Raw genomic sequence first — 13,660 nt, 5'->3', positions numbered from 1 at the left:
ACCCTCGAATCTCTGATAAGATCAATATACCCAAGTTTCCTAGCGACCTTTAGCTAAAAACCTAGATAGCGACTCTAACAACCTTCGACGTTGTGCGTCCATGTGCAACACCCTCAATATTTTATTTCATTTTATGTCAAATTTGATCTTTTTTTTGTTTTAAATAATTTTTTTATTAAAAATTTATTTTTCAATTTCATCATTTGATATTTTATTTAATGGAATTTTTTTAGGCTTGCCTTCTTAAGGATGATTCTGGCCTTAAAACCTGGATCATGGGTTGGAAAGATCAATCCAAGTTGACTTAAGTATTTTTTTACAATCGAATCTTCACAACGACCTCACTCATCTCTGGGTGACACATGTGATCCACAGACTTATGATTTTGCATCGATAACCTTCTCTTTTTTCCATGTTGTTTTTTTATCTTTCCCTTGATTTATGTGCATGACCCAACAAGTTTTCAAAACAACCCTTCAATTTATTTGTCTTTCGAATTTGATCCTTGTTCTTATTATTATTATTTTTTAATTTCAGATAAATCATAAAACTAGAATGTTCTTTTAATATAATCCTCAATTGATTTTTTATCTGTCAGATTTGTTTCCTATTCTTTTAATTGTGATTTTTTAATCATTTTCATTATTGAATTTGTTTTTCATTTACATCCCTTAACATTTTATTTCATTTTACTTTTATATCAAATTTAATCCTTATTCTTTTAATTGCTATTTGTTTTGTTTTAGATCATTTTTTATTGAAAGTTTGTTTTTTAATTTCATCTTTTGGCAGTTTATTGATTAGGATTTTGTTAATAAGAAATTTGACTTAATAATTTTTTTGTGTTTGCTTTCCATGGATAATTTCGTCCTTAGTACTCCTGTCATGAATTTAAAAGAATAACCGAGTTGGCTTGGATTTTTTTAGGTCCTATTTTATAATTGATTCCATTATTCTATAGGGTTACCTCGATCTATATGTTGGGTCAAGTGTTTCGCGGGTTAATCTAGGCTGACTCGAGTCAATTTTATTTTGCTCGATTTATCTACTGTTGTTGCCTATTTTTTATTATATTATTAAATTAATTGAGAATATTCAATCCAATAAAGTCAATGACTCAAATCTTATATTTCTCTTCCTTCTTTAAAAACATTATCACCACTTATATATTTTTTTTACGTTGAAAAAAGTTTGGTTTGACATGTGGCATAATGCAAACCACCAATCTAGTTAACAAAATACTAAAGGGTTTGGTTAAATCACTATAATAACACCTATAAAACATTATTCGATGAAATAATGTTTTTTTTTCAATTTAACCTTTCAACAACCCAATTTTTTTTTTCATTCTTCAATATTGGTTGTTTAGAAATTGTGCTTTGTAAACTTTTTTTATTTCATTTTTGTTTAGTTATATACTGATCTTGTGATTTTTTTTTCTCTATTTCAACATTCAACATTAAATAGTTGGAAGTAGAGCTTCATAGTTTTTTTTTATTCTCTTTCTATGAATTTATTATGATCTCATGACTTAGATCGTGAGTTTAACATATTAACCTAAGTTAACTCAGGTCTTTCTTTTTCTTTTTCTAATTAATTTTTTTTAATTTCATCATTCAATAATGGTTTGGCTGGAAATTGGATTTCGTAATACTTTGTGATTTTCTTTTTATGAGATTATATTGATTTTATTGCTCGGGTTGCGGGTTTGGCAGGTTGATTAGGTTGACTTTATTTATTTTTTTGGGTCATTTTTTATTGAATTTTTTATTAATTGGTTTTCATAATTTATTTTGTTTTTTTTTCATTGGGGTATATTGATTTTATGACTTAGATCATAAATTTGACATGTTTACTCGAGTTGACTCTATTCATTTTTTTCCGTTTCTTAATTGATTTTTTTTCAATTTCACTCTCCAACAACTCTATCTTCTTTTCTTTTTTATTTTCATCTTTCAATATTAGGTTGTTTGAGAATTGTGTTTTTTCAAAAATATTTCTTTGGAGTTATCCTGGTTTTATGGATTTATTTTTTTTTTCTCGATTTCAAACTTCAACAATGGATTTGTTGGAAATGGAGCTTTATAATTTTATTTTTTTATATATAAAGTTAGCTCAATCTCATGACTTAAATCATAGATTTAATATGTTAGCTTGGGTTGTTATTGTTGTCCCTTTTTTAATTTTTTTTTCAATCTCATCCTTCAACATATTGTTTGTTAAAAATTGAGCTTTTTATTTTTTTTATTTACTTTCTATAGGATTATCTTGATCTCATGACTCAAGTTATGGTTTTGCTAGGTTAACCCAATTGACTCTGGTAGATTTTTTTTGATATATTTTTTTAATTGTGTCTTTCAATGTTAGATTAATTAGGAAGTGACTTTCATAATTTATTTTAATTTTTTTTCTATATGATTATCATGATCTCACAACCCGGTTTGTAAATTTGACATGTTAACCTAGGTCGATCTAATACGTTACAGTCTTAATATTTGAAAACAAATATCTTCCAATATATTATCGTATCGATATTTCAAAAAGATGTCATCTAATATATATCATATTTTGAGTTTATGACTATTTTTTATTAAAAAATAAATTAATAACACTTGAATATTTTTTATGTTAAAAAAAATTGATCTAACCAGTAGCGCAACACAAGTCAATGATCTAGTTCGTTCTTAAGCAATGTTGTCAATTTCGTTCTCTTCTATCTAGAATGGATGGTATACCTCATATTATTTAAAAATATAGAACAACTTGAAACAAATTTTATCTCGCTCTGAGTCTCAGTTCATTCTGGTTTTCTTAACCAAATTTCAGTCAAGATGTTTCTATTTTGTTTTGTGAATAATGTTTTTTTTTGTCTTTTTTTAAATCTATGTTTTTTTTACCTAATTACATTCTTAAACACTTGGTTTATTAGAGATTAGACTTCATAATTTATTGTGGTTTGCTTTCTTTATGTTTATCTCAGTCTTATAACTCATGTCACTAGTTTGACAGATTAACCCAATTAACTTGATTTTTTTATCTATTTTTTAAAATTGGTATTTTTTTTCAGTTTCATCATTCAACATCTTCAATATTTGGTTGATTATCAATTACTCTGTCATTTATTTTCAGTTTATTTTTTATAAAGTTATCTCAGTCTCATGACTTGGATCATGAGTTTTACAAGTTAACTTGGGTAGAGTTATGTCATTTTATTGTATTCTTTTTTAGATTGATTTTTTTTTTAATTTCATCATTCAACTATGAGTTTATTAGGAATTAAACTTCATAATTTGTTTTATTTGGGGTTGTCATGATCTCATGACCCGGGTCGTGGATTTGAAAGGTTAACCCGGGTTGACCCAGGTCAATCCAATATGTTATTGTCTCAATATATATATATATATATATATATATATATATATATATATATATATATATATATATATATATATATATAAAGAATGTCGTCTTGATTTTTTTTAATCAAATTATTTTTTTACCAGTTGTTCAAGTTGTCTTTAAACTTATTGAGTCATTAGGTCACATCAGGTTAACTCCTACATGGTTTAATTTTTTTTTCTACTAGAAAAATATTAGCTAAGTGTCTATACCTGAAACGTGGCACATGTCAATGATCTAATAGTTACAAATTATATATAATAGTTACAAAATAGGAATTTTATTTTATATATTTATATCTATATATATATATATATAATTCTAAATTTTATATACATTAAAACACTCAAAAACTAAAATGAATTATTCTAATTAAAAAAGATGAACATCAACCAAAACAAAATTGAAACTTTGTTGTAGAAATATTTGCGGTTCCATGTAGCATAATGCAACCTTCATGTATAGTATTTTTAGTGTATATTTGATATTGTGGTGTAAAGTGTTTTTTAAAAGTATTATTCATTTAAAAATATATTAAAATATTTTTTTTTTAATTTTAATATTAGCATATTAAAACTATAAAAAAATATTAAATTAAATCAATTTGACCCAAAGACAATCTTATCCAGGTCCAACCCAACCTAGAAAACGACACCGTTCTTTTATAGGATAGAGTCAATACCCCCTCAAATCATGTTCTTTTTCTTCAACACGCACAGACGCAAGCCATTCCACAGACTCTCTCTCTCTCTCTCTCGGATTCTCAAGTTTTCCTCTTTCTACTCCCAACGAATCCTCAAAATGCTTTCCGGTGAAAATTAAAAGATCATTAATTTTTTATTTTTGTTAATTATTACCGTATAATCCATCCACCATGGCAACAACCTCAAATAAACCTCAAAGATCTCTCGAAGAAATAGAGGACATAATCGTCCGCAAAATCCTCTTAATCTCTCTCACCGATTCCTCTGATCCTCGAATTATCTACTTAGAAATGACTGCTGCTGAGATTCTCAGTGAAGGCAAAGACTTGAAACTCAACCGCGACTTGATCGAACGTGTCTTAATCGATCGATTGTCTGTCCAAAACCCTAACGCGGAACCTCCTTTCAATTACCTCTTAGGTTGTTACCGCCGCGCGGTTGATGAGTTGAAGAAAATCGCGAATATGAAGGACAAAACTGTCAAATCAGAGCTGGAATTGTCGATCAGGCAACTGAAGAAGTTGTCGGTTTCTTATTGTAGGATTCATTTGGGAAATCCTGAGTTGTTTGGGGATGATTCGAATGTTGTTAAAGGGAGTGGGAACTCGAATGTTTCGCCGGTTCTGCCGTTGATTTTTGCGATGGTTGATGGGTTTAATAGTGGTGGAATTCAGCCTCCGCCGGGGTTTTTGGAGGAGCTGTTTAGAGAAGGGGATCTTGATAGTTTGGATCCGATTTTCAAGGGTTTATATGAGGACTTGAGAGGAAATGTTTTAAAGGTTTCTGTTTTAGGGAATTTTCAACAACCATTGAGGGCTTTATTGTTCTTGGTTAGTTTTACCGTTGGTGCTAAATCACTTGTTGGTCATAAGTGGTGGATTCCGACAGGGGCTTATGTAAATGGGAGAGTTATAGAAATGACAAGTATTTTGGGTCCTTTTTTTCATGTGAGTGCATTGCCAGATAATACCATTTTTAAGAGCGAGCCGGATGTTGGGTGAGTGTATCTGTGTGTGAATTTTTTTGGGTTTTGTTTTCTTCTTGTGTTTGTGCTATTGATGTGTTGTTTGTTGTTGGTTTAAAATGGCAGGCAGCAGTGTTTCTCTGATGCAACAAACCGTCGACAGGCTGATTTGTTATCTTCATTTACTACAATTAAGACTCTAATGAATCATTTATATGATGGTTTATCAGAAGTGCTTCTTGCTTTACTTAAAAATAGTGACACTCGTGAGAGTGTTCTTCAGTATCTTGCTGAGGTGATAAATAGAAATGCAACAAGAGCTCATATACAAGTAGGTATCTCCTGTACATGGAACTTTTTGAGCTGTAGTTATAGTGTATATGATTTGTTGAAGGCTTTATCTTGATTAGTAACGTTGCCTATGAATCAACATATGGGTATTTATTTTGTTCGATTTCTTCAGAAAAGGAAAAAGTTGACATCTTTTTGCTAAACTGGAACTTGCATGATAGTTTTCTCTGACAGACAATGATTTTCAGGTTTCATGAATTGTTTTTGTGCATTAACAGTGTCGTATAACTGTCACAGGTTGATCCTTTATCTTGTGCAAGTTCTGGCATGTTTGTCAATCTAAGTGCTGTCATGCTTCGGCTCTCTGAACCATTCCTAGATGCAAATTTGTCGAAAAAAGACAAAATTGATCCAAATTATGTGTTTCACAATAACCGTTTGGATATAAGGTGATGAACTGCTTAATATATCATTTTTTATCACATTATTGATTTTCCTGGTGTTCCTAATTATTGGTTTTCTTCACGCATTAGAGGGTTGACAGCTCTGCATGCATCATCAGAAGAAATTACTGAATGGCTTAATACTCCTCGGAAAACTGATGTCTCTGGACTATCTAGTGACAAAGAAAATCGCTTGTTACAATCTCAAGAAGCCTCCAGTTCTGGTAACAGTGGTGAAAAGGCTAAATACTCATTTATTTGTGAGTGCTTCTTTATGACTGCAAGGGTGCTCAACTTGGGTCTGTTGAAAGCATTTTCTGACTTTAAGCATCTAGTTCAGGTAATGCATACATGCTTTGTATCTGGACTTGGATTTATAAATCTCTTACCACATCTTTGATTGTCAAAGCAAAATATTTGTCTTCCTTCTAAGTTAATTTTGTGAATAAACATCATGTCAGGACATTTCTAGATGTGAAGATACACTCTCCACATTTAAAGCCTTGCAAAAGCAGACGCCATCTCCGCAGCTGCAGCTGGATATTGATCGTCTTGAGAAAGAAATAGAGTTGTATTCACAGGAAAAGCTTTGTTATGAAGCTCAGATATTAAGGGTACCTTACCTCTTCTCTCTTGTACCCACCTGCTGTTGACATATTGGAAGCTAGTCTTGAACATTGAAAGTTTGTGTCTAGTTTGGCTCACTTGTGAGGTGATAGGGGTTTGAGAGCTTAAGTTTTATTCATGTCATGTTTGAAAGATGATTCTGTTAGTGTCATCAGATGGGTGGCTCTCTTGTTTTATTTTCTTTGGTCGGGGGCAATCTCTATGCCCAAACTAGCACCTCCCTTCCAATTCTCTCTTACCCTCCATCCCTCTCACTGTTCTCTCTCATTTTCTATTTGAATAGTATGTTCATTGTTGAAGATGTAGAACTTCACCAGCTTAATGTGAAAGCTCCCCTTTCCTCTATCCCTAGCATGTGCTCCTTTCTCTTCTATTTTGAATGGCTTGTTTGTCCTTGGAATGCAGAACTTACCAATCTAAATAGCTTGCTATTATTTTTATTCTGCTGATCTTTACTTTTTGTTCTTTTTAAAGGATGGAGCACTTATTCAGCATGCACTTTCTTTCTACCGGTTGATGTTGGTTTGGTTGGTTAACTTGGTTGGTGGATTTAAAATGCCTCTGCCATTAACTTGCCCAAAGGAATTTGCCTCGATGCCAGAGCATTTTGTTGAAGATGCCATGGAATTACTTATCTTTGCTTCTCGGATTCCAAAAGCTTTGGACGGAGTCTTACTAGTAGGCTTAATGATTAAATGTTTTACCATGCAATTCTGTCTTTTACATGATATGGGAAATATTGTTTTCTTTGCAAGGGCACTATCTATGAAATTCCGTTACCTTGTTGATGTGTTCTGTTTTGCTATTTTTCTTGCTGGGCAGGATGATTTTATGAATTTCATTATCATGTTCATGGCAAGTCCAACATATATTAGAAATCCTTATTTAAGAGCAAAGATGGTTGAAGTATTGAACTGCTGGATGCCACGGAGAAGGTGATATATTTAATTTCACTTTGCAAGTATAAAATATTGTGGAGATTTTGATTAAATTTATAACTTCAAGTTAGGTAATTACAGCATCTGTTTTTTCCATTTGCAGTGGTTCATCTGCTACGGCTTCTCTATTTGAAGGGCACCATTTGTCGCTTGAGTATCTTGTGAGGAACCTCTTGAAGCTTTATGTTGACATTGAATTCACAGGTTCTCACACACAGGTGACTTGCCCTAACATTTGAGTTTCCAAGTGTTGATTGTTTTCAGTGCTAGAGTTTATATATACCGTAAGGAATAAAGAAGAGTCACTTTAGGCCATGCCTTTCAAAGCTTGCTGGTTTACTCAGCATCTTTTTCTTATTGGAACAGTAATCCTAGATAGGTACAAGAAAGACCCTGCGAGCAAGAACTACTTTTATTTAAACATAATTTTGACAAATAAGCTTGAGAGTTCACAGAAGTAAGGGTGACTTTTTGGCTGTTATTGACAAGGACTGGATGTTGTCTTGCATTATCATCAATCTTCAATTAAACAGCAAGATATTCTTTTCCTTCTTTCACTAATTTTCTGATTAGCAATTCTGGAACCATTTACTCGCTCCTTGCTTTTAGATGACAGGATACTCCTTTTGTGCTATTTAAGTAACAGTTCTAGTTATCCTCTGATTTCTGGTACTTTGTTAACTACTATCAGAGTCTTTGCTCTTCTTATTTCAGTGCTTGAACATCTGAATCTATCTATGCAGCCTTCGATCAAAATGATTTTCTTCTGGTACAATTATTTCAAGTCTGACTGACTAGACCACTCGATATAAAGAGATTTGGTGAATTGAGTATCTTGATTACTCTCTATTAGATTACTTTCATTGTAGATGTAAAATACGAAGTCAGAAGGATATGAACATGGGAAGGTCATGCCTTTGTAGAACTTTGATTGCTCTTTAAATTGACTAACTGAGATGTTTTGGCTTTATTCCCAGAATCTTGAATAAGAGGCAAGGAGTGTCTGGATTGATGGGTGGTTTGTCCAAAATAAATGGTGAAAGAAACCCTTGCCTCTCTTTCCCCACTCTCTTCTGTTAACATTTAGCAACGCAGGTGACCAGGTTCTGCCTGGTCATTGTCATAACAGTCAACTTGTGATTTTCTTTGGTTGCATAGGTTGGGCATGCACATGCAGACTAGAGATCTTTTCTTTTCTTCCTTTTCCATACCAGCTGGTTTGGTAAATTGAGCTTTTAAAGTATTTTCTTCAATGAACCACTTCCAGCCAGCTGTTACGTTGAGATTATTTTTTTCTGATTTGTCATTTCTTTCTTCTAATTCCAATTACCGTTCAATTATTTTCTAATTGTCGTTCCTAATATTTTGCGCTGTCTTAAATGTTGAAAATAAGCATCTTTACATTTATTACATGTTAATACTTGATTTTGTGTCGCATCTGGTACAGTTCTTTGACAAGTTCAACATACGGCATAATATTGCTGAACTTCTTGAATACCTGTGGCAGGTCCCTAGTCATCGTAACATTTGGATGAAGGTAGTACAATTATGTTCTTCACCTCTTTTTGGTTGATTAAAAACCTCTCTCTCTCCCACACACACACGCAAAGACAAATTTGACTGTTTTATGTTGTTCCAGATCGCAAAGGAAGAGGAAAAGGGTGTCTATCTGAAATTTTTGAACTTCCTGATCAACGACAGCATCTATCTTCTTGATGAAAGTCTGAACAAAATTCTTGAAATCAAAGGGTTAGAAGCTGAGATGTCCAACACCACAGAATGGGAGCGCAGACCAGCTCAAGAGAGACAGGAGAGAACCCGCCTTTTCCATTCCCAAGAGAATGTCAGTTTGTATGCTCATGCATATGTGTCTGTCATTGTCCACACATTTATCATGATGTCAAAATACTTAGGATTGATATTTCTGGGCTGTTTCAGATCATCCGCATTGATATGAAGTTGGCAAATGAAGATGTGAGCATGCTGACATTTACATCAGAACAAATTACAGCACCTTTCCTGCTTCCTGAGATGGTAGGTTTTATTTATACTTTTAAGCCTCCATATCTATCCTTTAATCACTTACAAGCAGGATAGCCACATTCATCATTAGCTTTTAATGTGCTTTTCCTTGTTAAAATTCTTCCTAAATGCTTTTGAATAACTATTTATTTCTGCCAGGTTGACAGAGTGGCCACCATGCTCAATTACTTCTTGTTACAACTTGTGGGTCCCCAAAGGAGATCTCTCACCCTGAAAGACCCTGAAAAGTATGAATTCCGCCCAAAACAGTTGCTTAAGCAGGTTAGTTTGATTGTTCAATTTCTCACTCGAGAGCTCTCTCTTGCTACTGCTGTCAATTTTCTACCGTTTTGTTTTGTCCAAAGCAGTTGCTTTGACAGGTTAACATGATGTTCAAATTTGCACTTTTGAATTCTCCTTTTTCTTTTTTTCTTTTTTTGGTCTGAAACAATAACTTAAGTTGGTTTAGCACGCAAAATTGTGACTCCAGAACCCCCTTGTTTTCTTCTTGAATTTTCTCCTATTGCTTCTTAGCCTTTGGGTTTAGATTTTGGTTTAGAGGTTATTGCTTTTGCAATGGTGAATGCCATTGGATTGCAACCACAGGGTGTAGGTTCAAGTCTTGATGGTAGCAACTTCACACAAAAGAAAGTCGAGGGGTAGGAGTTCATCCTAACTCTCCTGAGTACCCTACTTCATCGGGGCCACTATCAAGTGGTGCCAAAGTTTATGTCTGAGGCAATCGTGCAGGTAACTGTGCAGTTGTACCTTGTCTGTTGACTAAGAACATGACTATATATGCAGTTCAAGCACCAATTCTACTATGCTATAAATGCTCGTTGGCTTGTGAATTTTCAAGCTCAACAAGGTGTCTGATCCAGTTGACCAAGGTTGTGACTTTGAACTCTAGGATTCTGAACCTTGGATTGAATAGCTTTTTGGATGCAATGGAGTTGGGTCATGGTATATTATATACATGGCTTCACAATGAGTTTTATCTGGCTTATTGATGAGTAAAATAATTGTGATTACCAATTTTTTAATATGTCATGTTACTGTGGACTTTCATGAGTGAATCCCTACTTCTATTGATTCTGAATCTATACAAAATGAAATCTGAAATCATCTTACCAAAGCTAACTGGGGGAATCAGTACATGCATTCTTGTTTTTGATAGCCACGTTACTTTCAAACTAAATCCTCTGTAGGATATTGTATATAATGTCATTGGAACCTCTAAGATGAACCTAACTGTCTTTTATTGATTCATTGAAGATTGTCCATATATATGTTCATCTGGCGAGGGGTGATACTGAAAACATATTCCCAGCTGCCATCTTGAAGGATGGGCGATCATACAATGAGCAGGTAACTTCAATGTTGCAAAGCTTCCATAAGCTTTTCATTTATGATTTTAGAATCAAATGTTCATGAGAGAATTTCCTTGGTTCTGTTCTGTTCTGTTCTGAATTTTAGCAGTTGATTGAATACATTGTGACACTGTTTCTCTGCTCTAGTTATTTACTGCTGCTGCCGATGTCCTTCGGAGAATTGGTGAAGATGGTAGGGTTGTCCAGGAATTTATTGAGCTCGGTACAAAAACCAAGGTTGCAGCTTCTGAGGCAATGGATGCTGAAGTTACCCTTGGAGAGGTACCAGAAGAATTCCTTGATCCAATTCAGGTACATTGTTATACCTTTTTGGGAAGGGCAGTAACTTGGGGGTCCATATATCGAATGTGGAAAATTTTCCTAATGCATTTTTTTGCAGTGCACTTTGATGAAGGATCCAGTGATTTTGCCGTCTTCAAGAACCACAGTTGACAGGCCTGTCATTCTAAGGCATCTTCTGAGTGACAATGTACATCTTTCACTTGTTCATACCTTTTATCAAATTGTGACAATGATACTAAACTTTATCAAGTCCACTAATTTATTTCATGTCACTTGATTAAGTTTACTAATTTATTTCATGTGAGTGCAGACGGATCCCTTCAATCGATCACATCTTACTGTGGACATGCTGATTTCAGACACTGAGCTGAAGGCAAGAATAGATGAGTACATTAGGTCTCAAGAATTAAAGAGGCATGGGGAAGACTTCAGCTTGCAAAGGGCCAAAGAAACAATCCAAACCACAACTGAAGAAATGTTGATTGATTAGAATATTGCTGTTGATTCTTGAATTTGGAATGATGAACAGGGGTTCGTATTTCGCAAATCAAAGAAAAAATTTCCACAAATTAGTGATATTGGCAAGGGGGCTAAAAAGGTTATAGGCAGCATATGCAATACTTATCCCCAGACCGGTGTTAAATGTTCTTGGATGTGTATAACTTAATTATGCGTACAAAAGGCATTTAATTAATTCAACAATGGCGCAGATTTTGTTCAAATATTATTTTTGAGTGCCGGTAAGCATTGCTTTTTATCAGGTTGCTTGCTAGAAATCCCCTGAAGAACTGGTGAGTATGGCACGCCTGCTACGAGAACAGGATACGAGTCCTGTGAGACACCAACCCAGCATTTATTTTCGGTTGCTGGCTGTAGAATATGTTTAGATTAGCTAATCTAATAATGTTGATTTTGAGTTTCAAATTGCACAGAATCACTCAGGTAAGGTAAGCATTTTCGGTTTGGGTTTTACTTCAAAAAATAACTAAACTGTTCCCTTTTGTTTTTTTAGATTTAGAACTGAACCAAACTGAAAATTGGTTTAAACTAAGTAGGTTTTGCCCGGTTCATTTTATTTTGTTATATAACAGGCGAAACCTATTTCTTTTTTATTAGGCTTTTTTTGTGATTTTTTTATTGGTTTTATAGGGTTTTAAAAATATTTTAATTTATGTAAAAAGCTTATTCCAATCAAGTTGTCAATTTTATTTGGGTTGACATTTTTCATTTATTATTGGAATGATAAATTTTGGTTTGGCATTTTATTTTGAGATTATATATATAATTCAATATATTAATTCATTATGATTTCAATTCAAATCTAAAGAAAAATTAACTTCAAATTATGCAATATAAACATAAAAACACCAAACAAATGAAAACTTGAAAAAAAAGATCTGTTTTTTTATCAAAGAATATTTCAGGATATCTAAATTAAAAAAAGTAAAAAACTAAAGATTACAGAGTAATCACATTCCATTTGATTCAAGGTTTAAGATAATCTTGGATATCATTTAATCAACCATTCTTGGATATCATTTAATCAACCATTGCATTACACACGCACACATACAAGCTATTAAAAAACTAAGATGAATATCTATTTTTGTACTTACAATATGGTGTCAGATGTATATAAATACAATAAAATAAAATAAATAAAAGATAAATATTAAAAAAATTGTCAATTTAGAATGAAATAGACAAACTTAGAACATCTTAACTGGGATTTGAATGAGAAATCTAGAATGATCCTAGATCCTAAGTGAAATAAAAATTGTTCCACTTTGTTATATATGATACAAGGTATATTGATAATTCTGGGTGGAACAAAACAAAATTGGCAGTCTTATTTTTTTTTTAGTCTTTTTTGTCTTGTAATTGGGGTTTTTATTTTATTTTTAGATAGAGTTATTCACAGTAATGTAATAATACAATATCAATTCATCAAGTTTTTCATAGTTTTTTTTCCAAGAACAAACACACTAATACAAACAATAACAATAAAAGAAACTATAGTCTTTTATGAAGAAATATATTGATGCACCAAGCTAACTCGGTTTCATTGTTTGTCAAAAGCCAAGGCAAGAAGATTAAGGCATAGTTTGCAACTATCAAAAACAAGAAGTAGTTAGCTAATGAGATTAAAAAAAAAAAAAAGATGAGATCTTCAAATACTTCAACAACAAATAAGAAACAAAAGTTTAAGGAAAAAAAAAAGCTACTTCAGCCATAATTTGTAAAAATAATAATAAAAAAAATTAGATTTCATCACCATTAACACTAACCTGCAATATTCATAATTCTATTGTTATCTTAATGATTTGTTATACATTAATTACTAGGCACACTTGAAAAATCAAAGTTAGTTGCATGTTAAATTAAAAATGTGTTCATTAATAAATCATAAAATAAAAAGTGTAAGTTTCTAAGAAAAATTATTCGAATCAAGATTTTCATAAGTTTCATTATTATCCATCAAAGTTTTAATATCGATTGAAATTAGTTCATAATACAACCAATTATGACAACAAACGAGCGCTTGAATTATTTCTCAAGATAAAAAATTTCAAAATTGATCAAGTATATGGTTATCAGT

At 32.5% G+C, this 13,660-nt stretch overlaps 1 protein-coding gene across 1 annotated transcript; it reads left to right on the top strand.

Annotated features, from left to right (window-relative positions):
• The first annotated feature begins 4,099 nt into the window (after positions 1-4,099).
• Positions 4,100-11,783, top strand: LOC133670967 (probable ubiquitin conjugation factor E4). The gene is made up of 16 exons (XM_062091571.1): positions 4,100-5,100; positions 5,194-5,398; positions 5,656-5,807; positions 5,892-6,141; positions 6,263-6,415; positions 6,903-7,106; positions 7,251-7,363; positions 7,470-7,584; positions 8,814-8,903; positions 9,006-9,209; positions 9,305-9,400; positions 9,548-9,670; positions 10,664-10,756; positions 10,906-11,070; positions 11,159-11,248; positions 11,372-11,783. Exons 1-16 carry the CDS (start codon positions 4,274-4,276, stop codon positions 11,549-11,551), a joined length of 3,060 nt encoding a protein of 1,019 aa, XP_061947555.1. The 5' UTR covers positions 4,100-4,273; the 3' UTR covers positions 11,552-11,783.
• The last annotated feature ends 1,877 nt before the right edge of the window (positions 11,784-13,660 follow it).

The sequence above is a fragment of the Populus nigra genome, chromosome 13 (genome assembly GCF_951802175.1).
Source record: "Populus nigra chromosome 13, ddPopNigr1.1, whole genome shotgun sequence".
In the NCBI taxonomy this organism is placed as follows: Eukaryota; Viridiplantae; Streptophyta; class Magnoliopsida; order Malpighiales; family Salicaceae; genus Populus; species Populus nigra.
The sequence above is the reverse complement of the archived record's forward strand: the minus strand, read 5'-3'. Positions and strand labels throughout refer to the sequence as shown.